An 18,793-nucleotide genomic window follows, 5' to 3' on the forward strand; every position below is an offset into this window, starting at 1 on the left:
AACCCGAGTATTACCCCGGCTGTTTTTACAGCACTTGGGAAAATACGAAGTACACAGTGCTAACACACATCGGTGTAACGGTTAAACCAAACTTGTTATTCTTTATCCTCCGATAGAAATTTATTAATAACTGCTCCAAAAATACCTGACTCTTTTTTCAAATATCAAACAACAAACCACAAGGGAAACTGACTGGGTAATTTGTTTTTAAATCGACTGAACGGAGACAATTTACTACGGCGGGATTTTAACCAACGATCTCCGGATTAACGTATCGGCGCTCTACCAACTGAGCTATACAGACCTTCATTGGCTGTCTCCCAAAACATAGCTGTATATTGAAACGTTTTTTTAATTCATGTTCTATCTTTATTTATTTATTAGCCCAATCTTTCGACAGGGCAGCGAAAAATTAGTCTATAGACTCATTAATTTGTTCCTCTGCACGGAAATCTTTAGTAAAAGGCGAAAGATTTATGCGAATGCAGTGAAACCAGAGTGCATATTGAGTGTTTCACCATGGTAGTCTTTCTTTACATGTGTAACAAACTTCATGGCGTTAATTGATATCAGTAAACAAAACTTTTGAACAAATTATTCAAACATGTCTATAAATTTCAATCTATTGCAAGGGTTGTTTTTTCTCTCTCAATCAAACAAGTTGTTTAAAGTGGGATTATATCAAGTAGATTAGAAGAAACTATCAAAAGAGTTATTATTAAATTAGGTGTGAATATATTACCGAGAATATTGAATATTCATGAGAATGTGGTCAAGTAGTCGGAGCCTGGACCAAATTTTAGATTCTTTATCCCCCGATGCAAAATTAACGTCTTTTTAATCGTCGTGCATGGTACCCGCTGCTAAAACATAAGATGAGTACACAGTGCTTATAATACAAATCGATAAACGGGTAAACCCAAATTATACATTTTTTTATCCCCGATGCAAATTTAACGTTTATCAAATAGTGTGGTACCCGCTGCTAAAACTTCGGATTTGAATTGCCTCTAGCTATAGCTGTACCGGTCAATCTCAGTGGTCTATATGGTGAGACAACGCTTAAGAGTTACAAAGGTCGTGGGTTAGAATCTAACCCGAGTATTACCCCGGCTGTTTTTACAGCACTTGGGAAAATACGAAGTACACAGTGCTTTACACACATCGGTGTAACGGTTAACCAAACTCTTTATTCTTTATCCCCCGATAGAAATGTATTTATAACTGCTCAAAAAATACCTGACTTTTTTTTTTAAATATCAAATAACAAACCACAAGGGAAACCAACTGGGAAATTTGTTTTTTAAATGGCTGAACAGAGGAAATGTACTCCTGCGGGATTTTAACCAACGACCTCCGGATTAACGTATCGGCGCTCTACCAACTGAGCTATACAGACCTTCATTGGCTGTCTCCCAAAACATAGCTGTATATTGAAACGTTATTTTAGTTCATGTTCTATCTTTTATTTATTTATTAGCCCAATCTTTCGACAGGGCAGCGAAAAATTAGTCTATAGACTCATTAATTTGTTCCTCTGCACGGAAATCTTTAGTAAAAGGCGAAAGATTTATGCGAATGCAGTGAAACCAGAGTGTTAATTGAGTGTTTCACCATGGTAGTCTTTCTTTACATGTGTAACAAACTTCATGGCGTTAATTGAAATCAGTAAACAAAACTTGTGAACAAATTAATCAAACATGTATATAAATTTCAATCTATTGTAAGGGTTGTTTTTCTCTCTCAATCAAACAAGTTGTTTAAAGTGGAATTATATCAAGTAGATTAGAAGAAACTATCAAAAGAGTTATTATTAAAGTAGGTGTGAATATATTACCGAGAATGTTGAATATTCATGAGAATATGGTCAAGTAGTCGGAGCCTGGACCAAATTTTAGATTCTTTATCCCCGATGCAAAATTAACGTCTTTTTAATCGTCGTGGTACCCGCTGCTAAAACATAAGATGAGTACACAGTGCTTATAATACAAATCGATAAACGGGTAAACCCAAATTATACATTTTTTTATCCCCGATGCAAATTTAACGTTTATCAAATAGTGTGGTACCCGCTGCTAAAACTTCGGATTTGAATTGCCTCTAGCTATAGCTGTACCGGTCAATCTCAGTGGTCTATATGGTGAGACACTGCTTATAAGAGTTACAAAGGTCGTGGGTTAGAATCTAACCCGAGTATATTACCCCGGCTGTTTTTACAGCACTTGGGAAAATACGAAGTACACAGTGCTTTACACACATCGGTGTAACGGTTAACCAAACTCTTTATTCTTTATCCCCCGATAGAAATGTATTTATAACTGCTCAAAAAACACCTGACTTTTTTTTTTTAAAATCAAATAACAAACCACAAGGGAAACCGACTGGGAAATTTGTTTTTTAAATGGCTGAACAGAGGAAATTTACTCCTCCGGAATTTTAACCAACGACCTCCGGATTAACGTATCGGCGCTCTACCAACTGAGCTATACAGACCTTCATTGGCTGTCTCCCAAAAGATAGCTGTATATTGAAACGTTATTTTAGTTCATGTTCTATCTTTTATTTATTTATTAGCCCAATCTTTCGACAGGGCAGCGAAAAATTAGTCTATAGACTCATTAATTTGTTCCTCGGCACGGAAATCTTTAGTAAAAGGCGAAAGATTTATGCGAATGCAGTGAAACCAGAGTGCATATTAAGTGTTTCACCATGGTAGTCTTTCTTTACATGTGTAACAAACTTCATGGCGTTAATTGATATCAGTAAACAAAACTTTTGAACAAATTATTCAAACATGTCTATAAATTTCAATCTATTGCAAGGGCTGTTTTTTCTCTCTCAATCAAACAAGTTGTTTAAAGTGGAATTATATCAAGTAGATTAGAAGAAACTATCAAAAGAGTTATTATTAAATTAGGTGTGAATATATTACCGAGAATATTGAATATTCATGAGAATGTGGTCAAGTAGTCGGAGCCTGGACCAAATTTTAGATTCTTTATCCCCGATGCAAAATTAACGTCTTTTTAATCGTCGTGGTACCCGCTGCTAAAACATAAGATTCAAACTGCCTCTCTACATGACAATCTCGAAGGTCTAGTTTGTAAAGGTAATTGGTTCGAATCCCAACCGTGTAATATTCCTGTCTTTGTTTTCCCCCTAAGGAACTCGGAAAAGTACTGAGTACACAGTGCTTATAATACAAATCGGTAAACGGGAAAAACAAAATTATACATTTTTTTTTTATCCCGATGCAAATTTAACGTTTATCGAATAGTGCGGTTCTGCTAAAACTTCGGATTTGAATTAAAAAACTCTTGAACAAGCATTCATACGTGCATATAATTGTTTGTCTATTGCAAGGTGTTTTTTTTTCTAAATCCACAAATTATATTTAAAGTGGAATTGTATCACCAAGATTAGAAGAAACTATCACAAGAGTTATAATTAAAGTAGTTTGAATATATTAGCGGGAATATTGAACTTATTCATGACATGGACATCAAACGGGGGGGGGGGGCGAGCAGGGGCCAGGCCCCCCAACTTTTGAAGGGTGAGGGGTACTATATCAAATGCCCCCCCCCCCCCCCCAATGAAAATTGGCCTGAGATTGCAGCACAGGGCATCTGGGTCTGATATGACCATCTTTACCATGAAACACAAATATTGCATTGTGTATGACTAAACCCTATGTCCCGTATAGGCATCGATATAATACATTAAGGGGCGGGGACACGTCCCCCACTTTTTGAGGGGAAAATATCAAATGTCCCTCCACGTTTTTGTTAACCTTTATCATCAGGCGGCTAAAATTTTGCACTGTGAAGACCTAACAATGTCACCCGTCATTGGCATCAATCTGGGAGTCGAGTGGGGGAGGGGGGGGGGGGGGGGGTTGTTAACTGGTGTGTCTAACTTATAATAAGTTTATAGTTCTCTTGTAGTTGCTGTGTGATGCAATGCCTCTGTCTGCCATTGCCGTTCTGCGGCTTCCATGACTAGTGCCTAGGCAGTTGCAAGCATTATTGCAGCCTGTGGTCACTATTGGTAAATGTCAAAGACCAGTCTTCTCACTTGGTGTATCTCAACATATGCATAAAATAACAAACGTGTGAAAATTTGAGCTGGACTGGTCGTCCGAGTTGCGAGATAACCATACAAGAAAAAAACACCCTTGTCACACGAATAATAGCCGCAGATTGCTCAGGAACTAAAGATATGAAAATATCTGAATACACTGTCAGTGCAAAACGACTCCCTCGTTATTTATTAAGAAAAACACAATTCAAATTGGAATGTTAACACAATGTACAAGCTGGCAGTATAATTTACAAAAGATCCGTTACATGTCTTACATAAACATGGACGAAATAAGGATATACTTTCTGTGTTTTCACAGGCAACTCAAACTTTTAAAGGAATTTATTTACAAACTAGAATTTATTGTAATTGTATATACTACAAAATTACTTAAAAATATATTTTCTCTTTCCAGTGGACTCATCAAGAGACAGTATGATTTATGTATGAATTCAGGCCAACAAACTGGTCATCGATTTCCAAACTAGAACTGATTCAGGTAGAAACATTAGACAGCTGATTACAACAGCAATATGACATTAGTGATGTTCTCTGTCTGAGTGTGTACACACACATTACTCATGCTTGCTAACTTTTATTTCTCTTGATGCTAAGCACAGACTCAAAAGCCTAACACACTTTATTTTGACGTTCAACCATCAACAAACAATTTGGTTGTCAGTGTTATACCAACAGTTAACAATCAACTATATTTGTTACTTTTAATCAAATCATGGAAATGTATACACTAATTTTGTTATTACAAACTTCTTTTTGCTCCTATGCTGACAAATTTGATAAATTTCCATAAACTTTCCCACATAAAGTTGTTTTGAAACCAGTTATACATGTACAAAACAACACCAATACAATAATTAAAACACTCTTTAAGGCAAATCTTATTTACATAACAATCTATACAACATCAAAATATAGATGAATGCCTACGGTTATTTTGCTAAATATGATGCAAACATTAAACTTTGAAAGGAACTCAGACCTCAACTTTGACAAAACAAAAGAATTTGATACACAAACTTTTCACTTCTGTCTACTTTGCGATCATGAAAATGTAAAATAATTATTTGATTGAAGAATAGTATACAAATAACGAATGTTTATGAGTGCAATGGTGCGAATATGTTCATGAGTTGAAAGATGAGGCAGAGCCGAGTTGAATGGAACATTTCATCTTTCAATGAATGAACATATTTGCACTATTGCACGAATGAAAAACATTCATTATTTGTTTTATATAACATCCAGGTAGATCTTTGTCATTTTGATTGAAGGATACAACTTTCAAAATAAAACAAAGCGTAGGCATACAATTTCTAATTGTGAAATTACACCCGTTTTTTTTTGGATCGGCCTGTTTGACAATGTGCGTTCTGTACAGCTGTTTTGAAACACCCAGTTGCCGAATGCTAGTATGTGCCTTGTAGTAACACTGCTGCGTTACCAAAGACACGCGCACGCAGTGATGTTTTTTGCTCAGCGAGCAATAGTACTTTTCGGATGAAATGAAAAATGCACGCTGAGTGACGTAGCGTGCAATAGTACTTTTATTTGCTAACACGTGACGGACAATCCTCAAATCAAATGGCAAGGATCTGCTTGGGTGTTATATAATAGGTTTTATGAAACAAAGGAACTCAAGAGGAAGCTGTTTTGGGTGTAGATTATGTATTTTACCATTGGTACTAAAGGGAAGATAAAACAGCACAAATGTATGAAACAGGGAGAAAAAGGTAACCTTTCTTGTGCAAATAATAGTAACAATTCAAAACAACCAACCATTTTAATCCAAATTATTCCTCTAGTGAGCATTTACACGACCCTCCGAATATCTACACACTAACTTTGATCCACCTGTTTCAAGTATCAAGACAAATGTTTGATCATGCTGCAGTTTAAATTGCCACATCTCCCTCCCTCCATTACAGCTGTATGATCCTATCGTGATACCTGACTGAGACTACGAGGTTCAATATCATGTGCAACACTCTTCAATGATCCTGATGTTGTGCCATTGCTTCTCTTGTTACCAACTCCAACACCAGGTACAGAATGTGGAGGTTGTACTAGCATCGTACTACTTGGTGGTAAAGCTATCAGGCGAGGACGAGCAGTTAGATTGATACCACCACTACTTGCTTCAGTTGTAATGTTGAAAATCGTATTCTCCAGAATGGATTCCAAAACAGTACCAAACTCAGGCAACCTGGTAGATAAACAACAACTTATTAAAGAGGCATCAACTTAATAGGGAATGTTTTAATTTTTAACATGGTTTGTAAAAGCTTACATTGCTTAATACTAATATTCAAAGTGACTACAGCAGCAGTTTTGCAAACATTATAAATGCTATAAAGGATTTGAGGCATTGCATGGTGAGGTATCAATATATATTTTGTAACACCATATGTGTTGACAATGACTCGAGCAAGCTAGTCGAAACGTTGAGACCAATTCAAGAACTGACTCCGCGATAGTGCAGTTAATTACGACCCTATAAGCTTAAGTATAGAGTAGTCCCAGCAAATTTTCTATACCTTCTGCCCGGGTAGTAGTTAAAAAGCAGGACAGTTCTTTTCCCAGAAGTCTCTCGAACATCTGATAAATCTACTCTGTGGTAGTAGAGTAAAGAAAGACACTTCTCTTAAAAACAAACTCTACCTGGCAAGTAGATAAATATATGCTTCAATTTGTTCACTTCTTTTCTATCATTCAGCCTCCATCTCCCTCAAACCTCTTACCTCTTTAGAATCTGTTGCTCAATTCTCTTGCGCTCTTCTCTCAAACTCTGCTGATAATCTGCTTCAGTGTGAAGGATTCCAGATGACTGTGTCTGTGATCGATTTAGAACTAAATCTACTCCAGAAGGGGTATCAGCTGATATCTCCACAGCATTGTCAATGGCTGTTGCAGCAAAGGTATCTGACTTGCCAGAAGAAGGACGAGAGTCTGAAACAATGGCACTAGGGATATCGTTAGAGTTGACGATGAATGCAGGAGATTGCTGTCCAAGTGTCTGTGGACGATCACCAAACTGGGTGAAGTAAGGTATTGGTTCATTGGAGATATCCTTTAATGCCTCATGGAAATCATGATCATCCAGTAGAGCCCTTTAGAGAGAGAGAAACAATAGAATCAACAAACCATTCTAATCACTGGGTATATATCTTATTACTCAGTAATAAATTGCATTTGTCAAATACTTTAGCAAAACCTGCATAAATAGAAATGTAGTGTAGCATTTATTTATTTTTGACACATTCAAAAAACAAAAATCACACACACAAATATTCAACGTTGGGTTAAAAAAAAAAACATTGTTATTCAACAAATACTTCAGGACCGATCAAATCTATATGAGTACATAATACTTTCATGTATGAGTAATGAAGCTCTTACTGTTGCTGACAACGACATTCATAAAGCTCCAAATAAAAATGGGAATTGTATTCTGAAGGAATAAAAATATGCACACAATTTTTAATGGCCTCATATTTCGACCCCAGCAGAGTGTTAATATATAAAGCGTCTCTGAAGAAGGTCCAGTTTGGAACCAACACTAAGGCCATCAACCCTAGTCATTATAAATTGCAATATATATACATTTTTAAATTGCAATATATAAAAATTCCCAAATTGCAATATAGAAAAATTCCTTGTTATATTCAGTCTAGCAATAGAATGTCCTGACGACCTACCTAATGATATTTGCAGTGATACCAGATACTAGTTCTCGTTCTTCTTCAGTAGCTCTTAAAGACATCTCTCTTCTTGTCTTGTCTACTTGCTGATTACTTCCCGGCAGGTTTAATCTGTCACTCATGCTCCTGTCAAATCAAATTAACAGTCATAGTTAGTTTTAACTTTATTCAACTATTTTTAGAGTCCAGTTTCCAAGGGAGAGGGAACTTCTAATGATTACAAAAGTTAAAGACACTGGACACTATTGGTAACTGTCAAAGACAAGTCTTCTCACTTGGTGTATTTCAACATATGCATAACATAACAAACCTGTGAAAATTTGAGCTAAATTGGTCGTCGAAGTTGCGAGATAACTATGAAAGAAAAAACATCCTTGTCACACAAAGTGTCCACTGCCTTTAAATGAAGTTGTAACATTTTATCTCAGTCAAAGATGCTAGCGATCAAGAAAGTCAATATACATTATTTTAATTTCATTTCCGCATGAATTTTCAAATCAAAGTACGGATTAAATTTCCAACAGAAAAGGGGGTGTGTGTGAAACACAGATTTCAAAGTATGCACGAACATCAACAGTCACTACACATGTGTTTCAACAAACAAACTAAATGTAGGATGATAATAATAGTATTTATAATGCGCCTTTACCAAAGGATACAAGAGACATAATCATTAGCACACCATGTAATGGTTAACAGGTGCTGTGGCGTATTCAGCAGCCACAGCCAGGAACACCGGGGCGAACCCCTTCTCTTTTCGATAAATGCATGCACTGGATTCTTTTACATTTTACATTGGACCAACGGCTTTACATCCCATCTGAAAGGACCAAGCATTGGTTAAGTGTCTTGCTTAAAGGACACAAGTGTCACAGCTGGGGATTCAAACCCACACTCTGCTGATCAGAAACACCAGAGTTTGAATTCACTGCTTTTACATGTCGTTTACTATAAGTAGAGGACAGTTTCTAGTTAAAAATAATTACAGGTTTGCAGTACTGGCCACTGCAGAAACAAGTACTGTTCCAGAATAAGACTGATTAATAAATGCTTACCTATCAATGAAGAAGCGTTGAACTTCATTTGGGAAGTTAGTCTGGAATTCTGCGATGGTGTGTGTTCTTCCAGTAGCCCCCAAGTGTAAAAGGAACTTTGGAGGAGGTTGAGGCTTACTCCAAAGTGGTGTCCCTGTCTCGGATAGACCTTTGCGTATTTCACTTTCCTCCATCTCCTTGCTAGATTTGACATTTTTGATTGGTGGCAGAGTCTGATAATGCTGAAAGTCTGGGCTCTCTGTACGCTTGGAGCTTACGGTGCGGCATAGTTTGGTGCTTGATTTAGGTGGCTATTGAATTTAAATAGATCAGGTGGAAAAAGAAGAAATATGCTTAGTGTCTTTCCACAACAAGTACACATAACAACAATTTGCTTTTTGTCAAAAAGAGTGTTGACTGCTAGTCCAACTTTGTATCCATTAAACAAAAAAGTGGAATTAGTTTGTGTTTAAGAATCAAACCAAGTTCAGACAACTATGATTGTTAATTTGTCCACTTAATATGCAGTCAACTAACAGTTAGCACCTCTGTTGATTGTCTTACAATCCAGCTTGCGTATTATGAGGTTCTAGTTAATACAAGGTTTTTACCAGCCCATGCATGTTTCAATGCATTTACATATGGGTTGTCTGAGCACTATAGTAGCAATTAAGAACATGGCTAAAGAATGAGGTATTTGGACAAACCCTTACAAGGTAATCATTGTTTTCAACCGTTTTGCCTTTTGTTATGAGAAAAATAAAAAACCAGAACAGCCTGAAACTCTTTATCTATGAATTGTAAGACAATCAATAGAGGTGTTAACTAGATGCTATCGCTAGCAAAACTAATTGGAAACTGGTGTCACCAGTCAGTGAGCAAGGTTGTTAGCTCCAAACACCAAACAATGGTGGGATTAGGAGGCTTGCATGGTTCAAGGGAACAGATTCCATTCTGAGTCAGCATTTATCAACTCATCAGAAATCTTCAGAAAAGATACTGATCCTGTGAGTTTCATGAGTGCTTTTATCATGATGTGCCTATTCAGCCCTCAAAAACCCATTGCAACTGCACAGGCTAAAATATCTTTATTGCAACAGCAAGATTTCCCTGGTATCCCGCGTTGACAATGAACCATCTAGCATCAGAGTGCATAGCATAATGGCCACAGGTGCACACAGATAGGCTGCTGCAATACAGTGGAGTGGTTACCAATGAAAACCAATATGCTCATTGTTGACTGCGGCTACAATCAAAACTTCGCTTAACAAGTAAGTTAAAATCTCAGTATTTGTCTCTCAAGCATGTAAAATGTAAACTGTGTTTTATAAATTGACTTTTAAATGAACTAACTCAATTCAAACAGGTTTTTTTCAGCCTATATAATGCTATGCTTGTTTGTGCGATACATGCACACACTATGAACACAGTTATCCACTCCACTGTATTGCAGCAGCCTATCTGTGTACACCTGCAGCCATTATGTTATGCACTCTGTGCATAGGGCATCCATATTATCGCAATCGAATATTACAAGCTCCGGATATAACAAGGAAAATGGGCTACCCAGCAGACCTCCTATTAGTGAGAGTCAACTGTACATATTTTTTTTGATCAGCAGCCGATTTCACAAAACTTTACCTAACTGCTTAGGTCCACTTGTGCAACGTTTACATGCGCCATAATCATTGCGCAAGTGGACTTCTGCAGTTGCGTAAAATTTCGAGAAATCGGCTGCTGATATTCTTCATGAAAGTAAGCAAAACCATAGAAACTAGAGTTAACATACCTCTTTAAGAGTGTCACTCTCTGTGATTGTAAACTCATATTTCTGCCTTTCCTTTTCTTTCTCCCAGTCCGAAAGCTTCTCTTTATGTTCTGCCATCTCAGTCTCATCAGTCACCTAGAAATAAACAAAACAGATTCGAACATCTTAGGGTCATTCTTACTTTCCATCTGGTCGGGTAGCGTGGGCAAGGTACATTGGATCACTGGGGACCCCGGGCACAGGAGACTTAATTCAGGTCCTGTTCCATTGCGAGAGGTCCCTAAGGATACCTGCCGTCAAAATGTAGCTGTTGTGGTCCCGAGAATGGGACTTGACGGGGTAGTTTCTTACTCTGCACGTTATTATTGGAAAATCTCCCCAAATGGGGAGATGTACAAAAGCAATGGGAGCTTGGAAGCGCTGCCCTGTCGGTAAAATATTCATTACACCCTGTGACATCAGCAGGCAAGGGGGCGTCAGTATTATTATAAGTCGTTGAGGTGCAATCCCAAAGTTCAAGTTTTGTAAACAAAACCGACCAACGGACGAAAAGGGCTGCACGAGAAGGGGATTAAGATTGATGTTCTTGACTTAACTGTTTTTATTGTGTAAATCATAATGAGACTGGCGACAGTGCTTAGTTTCCCTCTAGTAGTTGCAACAATGATAGTGTAATGAGGTTATTAAGAATGGACATAGTTTGACATTCAAGATAGAGAATCAATGGTTACCTCACAAACAATGTCTAGATCATAGAACGAAGGTTCCCCATTTGCAATAAATGTGCCTTTACACATGCAGCTTTCTCCAGGTTGTAATACACCAGTAACAGGTTGAATATCAATGACTTGGCTGGCACTATCACTTGTTACAAACCACTCAAAAGATGTGCTGTAAAAATAATGATTATCAAAGCAATTTATTTACAACACATGTAAACACTGTTGGGTTAACAAGTTAACCATTGTTATTATTTAGAGAATCAGTCTTGTCAGACTTAACGAGTCATAACACTCGAGTCCCACTTGAATCACATTGGCAAAAGACTTGGTTTCCACTATTATGACGCAGACTTTATACTCACAGATCACAAATGTATACAGCGCTAAGTTTGAAAACTTTAGTAAAAACACAACTCAAAAACTATTTATAAGTAAAAGCTACTGAAATCCACTGGATTGTCTATCCATAAGACTGAACTTTTATTTGGTTTTTACTCATAACCCAATATGTGTTAGGCACTGTACATAACTTTTCAGAGTCTTCTTGTGAAAAAATTTTTTAACAGGCATATTACTATCGGCAGGAAAGATTTCTAGGTAAAGTGCTCACACTTTCTGTTTCTCAATACAGTGTAATTCCTAAGCACATTCTAAATAATAATGACTTACCTGTGACTAGATTGGTTAGTCATCTTAATGACCCGGCGTGATTGAGTGTCATTCCAAAGCACATTCTAAATAATAATGACTTACCTGTGACTAGATTGGTTGGTCATCTTAATGACCCGGCGTGATTGACAAAATAGTGGCATATTGCCAAAAGCAATACGCTCTTCACTCAGATACAGGAGCTGTCCTTGAACGGGAATGCTTTGTACAGTTGGGACTTGACTAACTTCAGTACCGTCTGTCATTGGCATTGTCTGTCCCATGATCCTCTTGTCATAACCAACCCCTGAGAAGGTGATTAGGGCAGTATCTCCACCAATTATATGGATCGGCACGTCCACCTAATTGGAAAAACGAGTCTTTTCACAGTTAACCAGATAATGTGTCATACCATGAAGCACTTGGTAACGATTAAAAGAGATGCTAAAAGTTCATGTTTTTTTTGTTACCTAAATGTTTGATGTAATTGTGTAAAATGTCCCCTTACCATGCTTACAGACTGGTCACACACACATCTATACTCATCTATTTTCTATTTGTTGGCAGTAGTTAGACTGTGTGTTAGCAAAAACAATTTACGTATATAGTCACACAGGCTTGATCTGCTTTGGATGCTGACTGTTATTTTAAGTTCAAAATCCCACAGGCTTACATTTTGCAGAGTGCATGCTGTAAGTAAGACTTGATGTGGGTTTGACCGGGTCGTGACACTTGTGTCCCAGAGCAACACACTTCACTATAATTGCTTCTCTCCAACCAGGGGTAAATGGGTACCTGTTAGGGCACAGATGGTTCTTATGATTGATGTAGCAGAGTAGCGCATATTTGTTGCACAGGCTGTATACTCCCCACCAGGGAGCTGATATGGTTTAAGGAGTGAATTAAGGCCCAGTGACCAGCGATAATAATGTGAAGCGCTTTGGGCGCCCTTCAGACGTAAAAAGTGCTATATAAAACTAACTATTATTATGATTATCCCCGATGCAAATTTAACATCTATTATGATTATTATTAATAATATCATCAAATATAGCCATTTCCTAACAACATCGTCTCCTTTTTATAATCTTACAATCACTGCACCTGCAATTTCAACTTGTATCAAATGTATATTAAGTTTAAGTTATGAGTGCATTTTGCTAGTAGCTAACAGTCATATGTAAAGGAGGCTCAAGCATTTGAACCAGTTGTAGACTATTTAGACATTAGTGAAATTACCTCTTAACCTGTCATCTATTCTCTCAAGGTTTATTAAATTACAATTTGCAAACTTATTACAATCATTTACAAAATTCTTTAAACACGGTCACAATTTTTGTTGATGGTTTGTTTGCAATTGAATGTGCCTACCTTGTACTGCTTTGCTTCAAGCGGAGAAAACACCCATTCAACATTGGCAGTTCTACCTGCAGCAATCTCACCACTTGGGTTCAGGCATTCAAATATCTTATGATTGTAGTTCTCCTGGAAATAAAGTAGTTGTTAAATTGTAAGGCTTATTGTGCCATGAAAACTACAACTAAAAGGCACCCTCTTTTCCCTTTTTTAAATACAAATTATACATCTTTGATGAGAATATGTTATATGCCTGGTAGAAAATAGAAAAATTTGTCATAGAACTGTTGTAAAACGATTTACAGGTAGGGAGGAAACGGAGGGAAAAACGAGTCAACAAAAACATCAGATCAGACTTAAACTAAAAGTAATTGTGTTCTGGTCCAGAACCAAGATTCTTGGGAAAAAAAAGACCTGGTATTTGTTTCACTCTGGTAGACAGTTGAACATTGGCCAACTTCATGCACATTTATAAACCAGAATGAGTAGAGCAACATTTTGATGTATGAACAAGTTGATGGATCATCACATAATTATCATTACAGTGTCATGGCCGAGTGGTTAAGAGCATCGAATTCAAGTTGTGGTGCTAAATCACCGGAGTGTGGGTTCGAATCCCAGTCCTGACACTTGTGTCCTTGAGCAAGATACTTTACTATAATTGCTTCTCTTCACCCAGGGTTATAAATGGGTACCTGCGAGGGTAAAGGTTAATATTGTGTATGAAAAAGCCTTCAGAGCGCCACGGCAGCTTGGGCTGTATACTCCCTAGGGAGCTGAGAAAGATTAAAGGGATGTTATTGGCCCTATGGCAGGGGCACTAATGCAAAGCGCAATGATACAGTTATTCTGAAATGTGCTATATAAGAAATTGTTATTATTATAATTATCAGGTACCTGCAATATATATTCCAAAGCTGTAAGATCTAGTTGGTACATAACAGGAACAGCGCCACCGTTGTACAACTCATACACCTGCTTAGGGTGGCTGGCTACACCAACTGGCACTGGGGCAAACATGTGATTGTTACTTGGAAAGTGCACATACTTGCACTCTGGATCCACAGTCACACCTACAAAGTTTAACTGTAAAAAGAAACCATAGTTATCATTCTCTAAATGCACAAATTTGTTTTCAATTATTTTGTTAATCTGACAGCTGAATAGTGCTTGTTTAAATGAGGATACTAAACCATGTTTTGCTTTTTTATCTTTGTAATAGGTGTGTTCGATTAGCTTCCCTGTGTCGTCCCCGCGGTGCTCATTCAGGCAAGCCCCTAACAAGAGCTAATCGAACGATCACTCACCCTCTCGCGGTGATGTCAAGTGACCCGTTCCACAAGCAGGGCACTCGGGGCTGACCCGGGTGAGCCCCTGGAATGACTTTAAAGCAATTCGAAGGGGTCGACCTGGGGAAGCCAATCGAACGCACCCAATGTAAGATGAGGAACATCTATTGTACATCAGAATGACAAATAAAATTACTTACCAGTATTTCTCTGCCTCTTGTCAGTTTAAACAGAACAGGCAAACGATCTGTACCAGCGAAGTCATGGTTATAGGTGAAGGTGATGGTCTGACTTTGACCTGGTCTAAGCTTGCCTCGACTTGGCTCTATATTGAACAACTTATTGTCCATAATCCTCATCTGTAATAAGAAAGGATCAATCACAATAATTATTTTCCATTTATGCAATTTAAACAAATTTAAGGAACTAGGTAAACGCTTTCTAGTATTCATGAACATGCATTTTAAGCCCAATTTAATAGACATTTAAAAAGGTGGGAGGACAACATCATGGAGTGGACGGGCCTGACACTGAAAGACTCCCTGAGAAAGTCCGAGGATCAAGAGGGATAGAGGAAACTGATTGACAAGTATTCATGGGGTGCCCCCACGGTCAGACGACTCCAGGATAGGTAACAGGTAACAGGAACTTTCCACAATGAAAAAGGAAATTTTTAAAAGGAAAATTTGATTTGATCAATCCATTGTGTTGAATATACCTCGTGTAATTCATCCACATCATAATCACCAGTTTCTGCCCAGTATTCCAGCTCCAGTTGCAGATCAGTTGGATACAAAAAACACCTGTAAAGAAAGCAGTATTACCATCATTGGATGTCATTACAAAAAAGAGTTTCAAAGCGTAGGCTTATGTACAATTATTGCTACCAATTACAGTAGTTATGACCCTTTAAAGGCACTGGATACTATTGGTAGTTGCTCAAAATAATTGTAAGCATAAACACTGACTTGGTAACAAGCAATGGAAAACTGTTGATAGTATAAAACATTGTGAGAAACGACTCCCTCTGAAGTAACGTAGTTTTCGAGAAAGAGGTAATTTTCCACTAAAACATTTGAATTCGATTTAAAGACCTCAGAATTACATTTTGAGGTCCCGAAAACAAGTATCTGAAAGCACACAACTTATCTTGCAACTTCGACGACCAATTGAGTTCAAATTTTCACATGTTTGTTATTTCATGCATATGTTGAGATACACCAAGTGAGAAAACTGGTCTTTGACAATTACCAAAGGTGTCCAATGTCTTTAATTGTTTTTATTTATACATGTTATTATCTATGTTTACCATTCTGTCGGTACAGTTCCTGTATTTTCCAGCATAAGATGAACAACACATGGGGCACTGCCCTGAGGAGCCCCACTGAAGTTGAAGTCCATTATAGCACGAGTGTGGACATCTGCTTTACGTGTTGTACTATGGCGTGTTGGTGTTGTATATGTGAGCTCTTCTGGGGATGGGTTTGACTCCAAACATACATTCAGACTGCAAAACCAACAACAGGAATTAATTATCAGCACATGCAATAGTGTCAGAGGCAAATTACATCACAATAGACTGATTGCACGACCAAGTCACTTGACCTGAGATGGGTATTAAACACCAACAAACACAACATACTGCATACCAACGTGCGTTAAAAAGATATGATTATTGTTGCATTTGTTTGTTTAATCAAGACTTTTCTTTCTCCCAATCACTAAAGAATATTCTGGAATTTGTATCAGAAACCTTACCGATGGCTGAACAATGCCAGTAATGGGTAAACACAGTTCCACCAACTAGGAAATTCTACGAGAATGTTCACACGATGTCATGTGTTACGCGCACGGAGAGTGTGGTTTTTCATTGCCCTCATTGTAATGATTTGGCTGCCAGTATTTTCAATAAATATTTACTGAAGAAGCTGCAAATTCCTTTTTTCACCCTAAAATTATTTGATTAAAAGGGGTAGCTGTCAGCTAGAGTCAAACAACTTCCATTCCAGCCTCCCTTGGTACAGCCCAACTTCACGCCAAGCGCAACACAAAACTCAAGGCGTGTGAGCTCGCTCAAACGTCGGTAATTTACCTAGTCCACCATACTCTCAAAAGAAATTTCTTTTGTAGTAGAATACTGGATTTATCAAACAGCAAATGAGAATTAAATCAATGTCAAAACTTTCAACTTTATTACAAGGGCTTCGTTTTGAGTTTAAAATGCCATTGATTGGAAATACAGCCGATTATACTCCATCGGTACGAGTGTAGCCGTGTTTTTCTATACCCATCTCAGGTCACATGTAAACATTGGTCCTGCAATCGGTCTATTGTGGTGGTATAGCATCTTTAAATAAACCTCAAACTCAGAAAAATATGAATAAAATGAACACTGCCATATACTAAACATGCCACGATAACCTGTTACGATAAATTAACAAGATTATCCCAATCAATGCTAAACTTGTTTAATGCTATTTATCTGCACTTATTCCCCTCTTTTTCTACCAGATTCTGTTGGGTTTCTATGTTTAGGGGAAGTAGAATGATCAATTTTAATTTACTATTGATGCAATAGGGTACTTGTTATGTAAGATTGTTTTCCAAATGATATCTTGGGGGCTGAAACAGGCAACAACTTAACCAGTGGACTAATCTCAACTTCTGTCATAATATTTTGCATTTTGCATTTTATTTTGCATTTTGGTAAAATTCTATAAGTTCATGTACACTGTAGATATTGCTGTTGTTCATAAAAAAAATTGTACATGTTCTAGTGCAATTCATCCATATCGGTTGTCATTCTGTTCATTCCTTTGTAATGTTTTTATGAAATTAACCCTTTAAAAAAAATTTAAAAAAATAAAACAACAAAAAGTAGTCATGACTCACTTGTCCAATGAAAACAAGTTCCACAAACTAGCCTTACTGATGCCACTAGCACTGCCATAACATCTAGCATCAGTCACCTTCAGCGTAGGATATACACCCACTGCAGTCAGAGTAGTCAACTTGTGTTTCTCTTCAGAAAGAGGATGACCAATGTCTTCAGTTGTTGGAGTCCACAGCTGATAGGAAATGTCAAACGTGTAGGAAAGACGACGCGATGGACGGACAGTAGCATGAATGATCCGACGGGAAAAAGCTGGCACAGTATCATCACACATATCTAACTCAAGTGCTGCAAGTTTCAATCGGAGAAAAACTTTTGATTACAATTTAATGATAATAATTATTAATTCGTTTATTATGCACAAGTTTCATAAAACATATGTACAGATGCGCATTACAATATTAAAAACAAAAACAGATATTAACAATTAGTTAAGAATATTTAAAATTGGAATCTACGCTGAAAAATTTGTGTAAAGTGGTGGTGACCTGAGAAGTACGCTTGCATCTTAGCATTTTTTTCTCTGCAACAATAAGCACAAAAATTTGCTTACCGTTAAGCAGTGGTATGAAACTGGGCCCAGTTGGTATTAATAGGCAAGTTCAATTGTATCATTGCAAAAATGAGTATGAGTTTGCCATTGGTAGGAGTATGCAAAGATGTTGTTATAAGCTTCAGAGAAAAGCTTTACATGCCAAAGTTACTACTTAAACCCATTATACACTTTCGGAACAGGAAACAGATTTACAAATAACTTACAGGGTTTACAGAAGGTAATGGTAAAAGACTTCTCTTGAAATGTTATTTCATGAAATGCTTTACTTTTTGAGAAAACATTAAAACAATTATCAATTCTCGACTACGAGAATTACGGATTTATAGTAAACACATGTCATGACACGGCGAAACGTGCAAAAACAAGGTAGGGTTTTCCCCGTTATTTTCTCCCGACTCTGACGACCTAAATTTTCCCAGGTTTGTTATTTTATATATAAGTTGTGATACACGAAGTGTGGGCCTTTGGACAATACTGTTTACCGAAAGTGTCCAATGGCTTTAATAGTTTCATGATAAATCCTCAAGATAGTTTACAAATAAGAGAGTTGAAATTACCCAGTTTGTCTTCCTTGCTAGCCTCCTCTGCATAACTCCCCTGTAATTGTTGATCTATAAGCAGCTTGTAGTGGAGACTACAGTTACTGTTATTGTAGATAACAATATCATGACTGACTGCTGTACCAACAACAACATCTGACAGGTCAAAGGAGGGAACTTCAGCCTAAC

At 37.4% G+C, this 18,793-nt stretch overlaps 1 protein-coding gene and 3 non-coding genes across 4 annotated transcripts in view; all 4 read right to left on the bottom strand.

Moving 5' to 3' along the window:
- Positions 1–382: 382 nt before the first annotated feature.
- On the bottom strand, positions 383–502 carry LOC117291972. The gene has a single exon (XR_004519238.1). It is a non-coding gene; the product is annotated as a U5 spliceosomal RNA (small nuclear RNA).
- Positions 503–1,478: 976 nt separating this feature from the next.
- Positions 1,479–1,598, bottom strand: LOC117291965. Its single transcript, XR_004519232.1, has one exon. It is a non-coding gene; the product is annotated as a U5 spliceosomal RNA (small nuclear RNA).
- A 974-nt stretch (positions 1,599–2,572) lies between these two features.
- LOC117291977 lies at positions 2,573–2,692 on the bottom strand. Its single transcript, XR_004519243.1, has one exon. It is a non-coding gene; the product is annotated as a U5 spliceosomal RNA (small nuclear RNA).
- Positions 2,693–5,641: 2,949 nt separating this feature from the next.
- LOC117291203 (cilia- and flagella-associated protein 65-like) overlaps positions 5,642–18,793 on the bottom strand; it is a 40,394-nt gene continuing 27,242 nt past the window's right edge. Inside the window, exons 21-34 of the mRNA XM_033772801.1 lie at positions 18,623–18,788; positions 17,509–17,797; positions 15,926–16,123; positions 15,335–15,419; positions 14,817–14,975; positions 14,225–14,413; positions 13,343–13,456; positions 12,077–12,333; positions 11,333–11,492; positions 10,623–10,736; positions 8,855–9,144; positions 7,797–7,925; positions 6,840–7,208; positions 5,642–6,304 (exon numbers count right to left, since the gene is read on the bottom strand). Coding sequence (XP_033628692.1) covers positions 6,037–6,304; positions 6,840–7,208; positions 7,797–7,925; positions 8,855–9,144; positions 10,623–10,736; positions 11,333–11,492; positions 12,077–12,333; positions 13,343–13,456; positions 14,225–14,413; positions 14,817–14,975; positions 15,335–15,419; positions 15,926–16,123; positions 17,509–17,797; positions 18,623–18,788 — 2,787 coding nt within the window. The 3' untranslated portion in view covers positions 5,642–6,036. The remainder of the gene's footprint in view (positions 6,305–6,839; positions 7,209–7,796; positions 7,926–8,854; positions 9,145–10,622; positions 10,737–11,332; positions 11,493–12,076; positions 12,334–13,342; positions 13,457–14,224; positions 14,414–14,816; positions 14,976–15,334; positions 15,420–15,925; positions 16,124–17,508; positions 17,798–18,622; positions 18,789–18,793) is intronic.

The sequence above is a fragment of the Asterias rubens genome, chromosome 6, assembly GCF_902459465.1.
Source record: "Asterias rubens chromosome 6, eAstRub1.3, whole genome shotgun sequence".
Classification (NCBI taxonomy): domain Eukaryota; kingdom Metazoa; phylum Echinodermata; class Asteroidea; order Forcipulatida; family Asteriidae; genus Asterias; species Asterias rubens.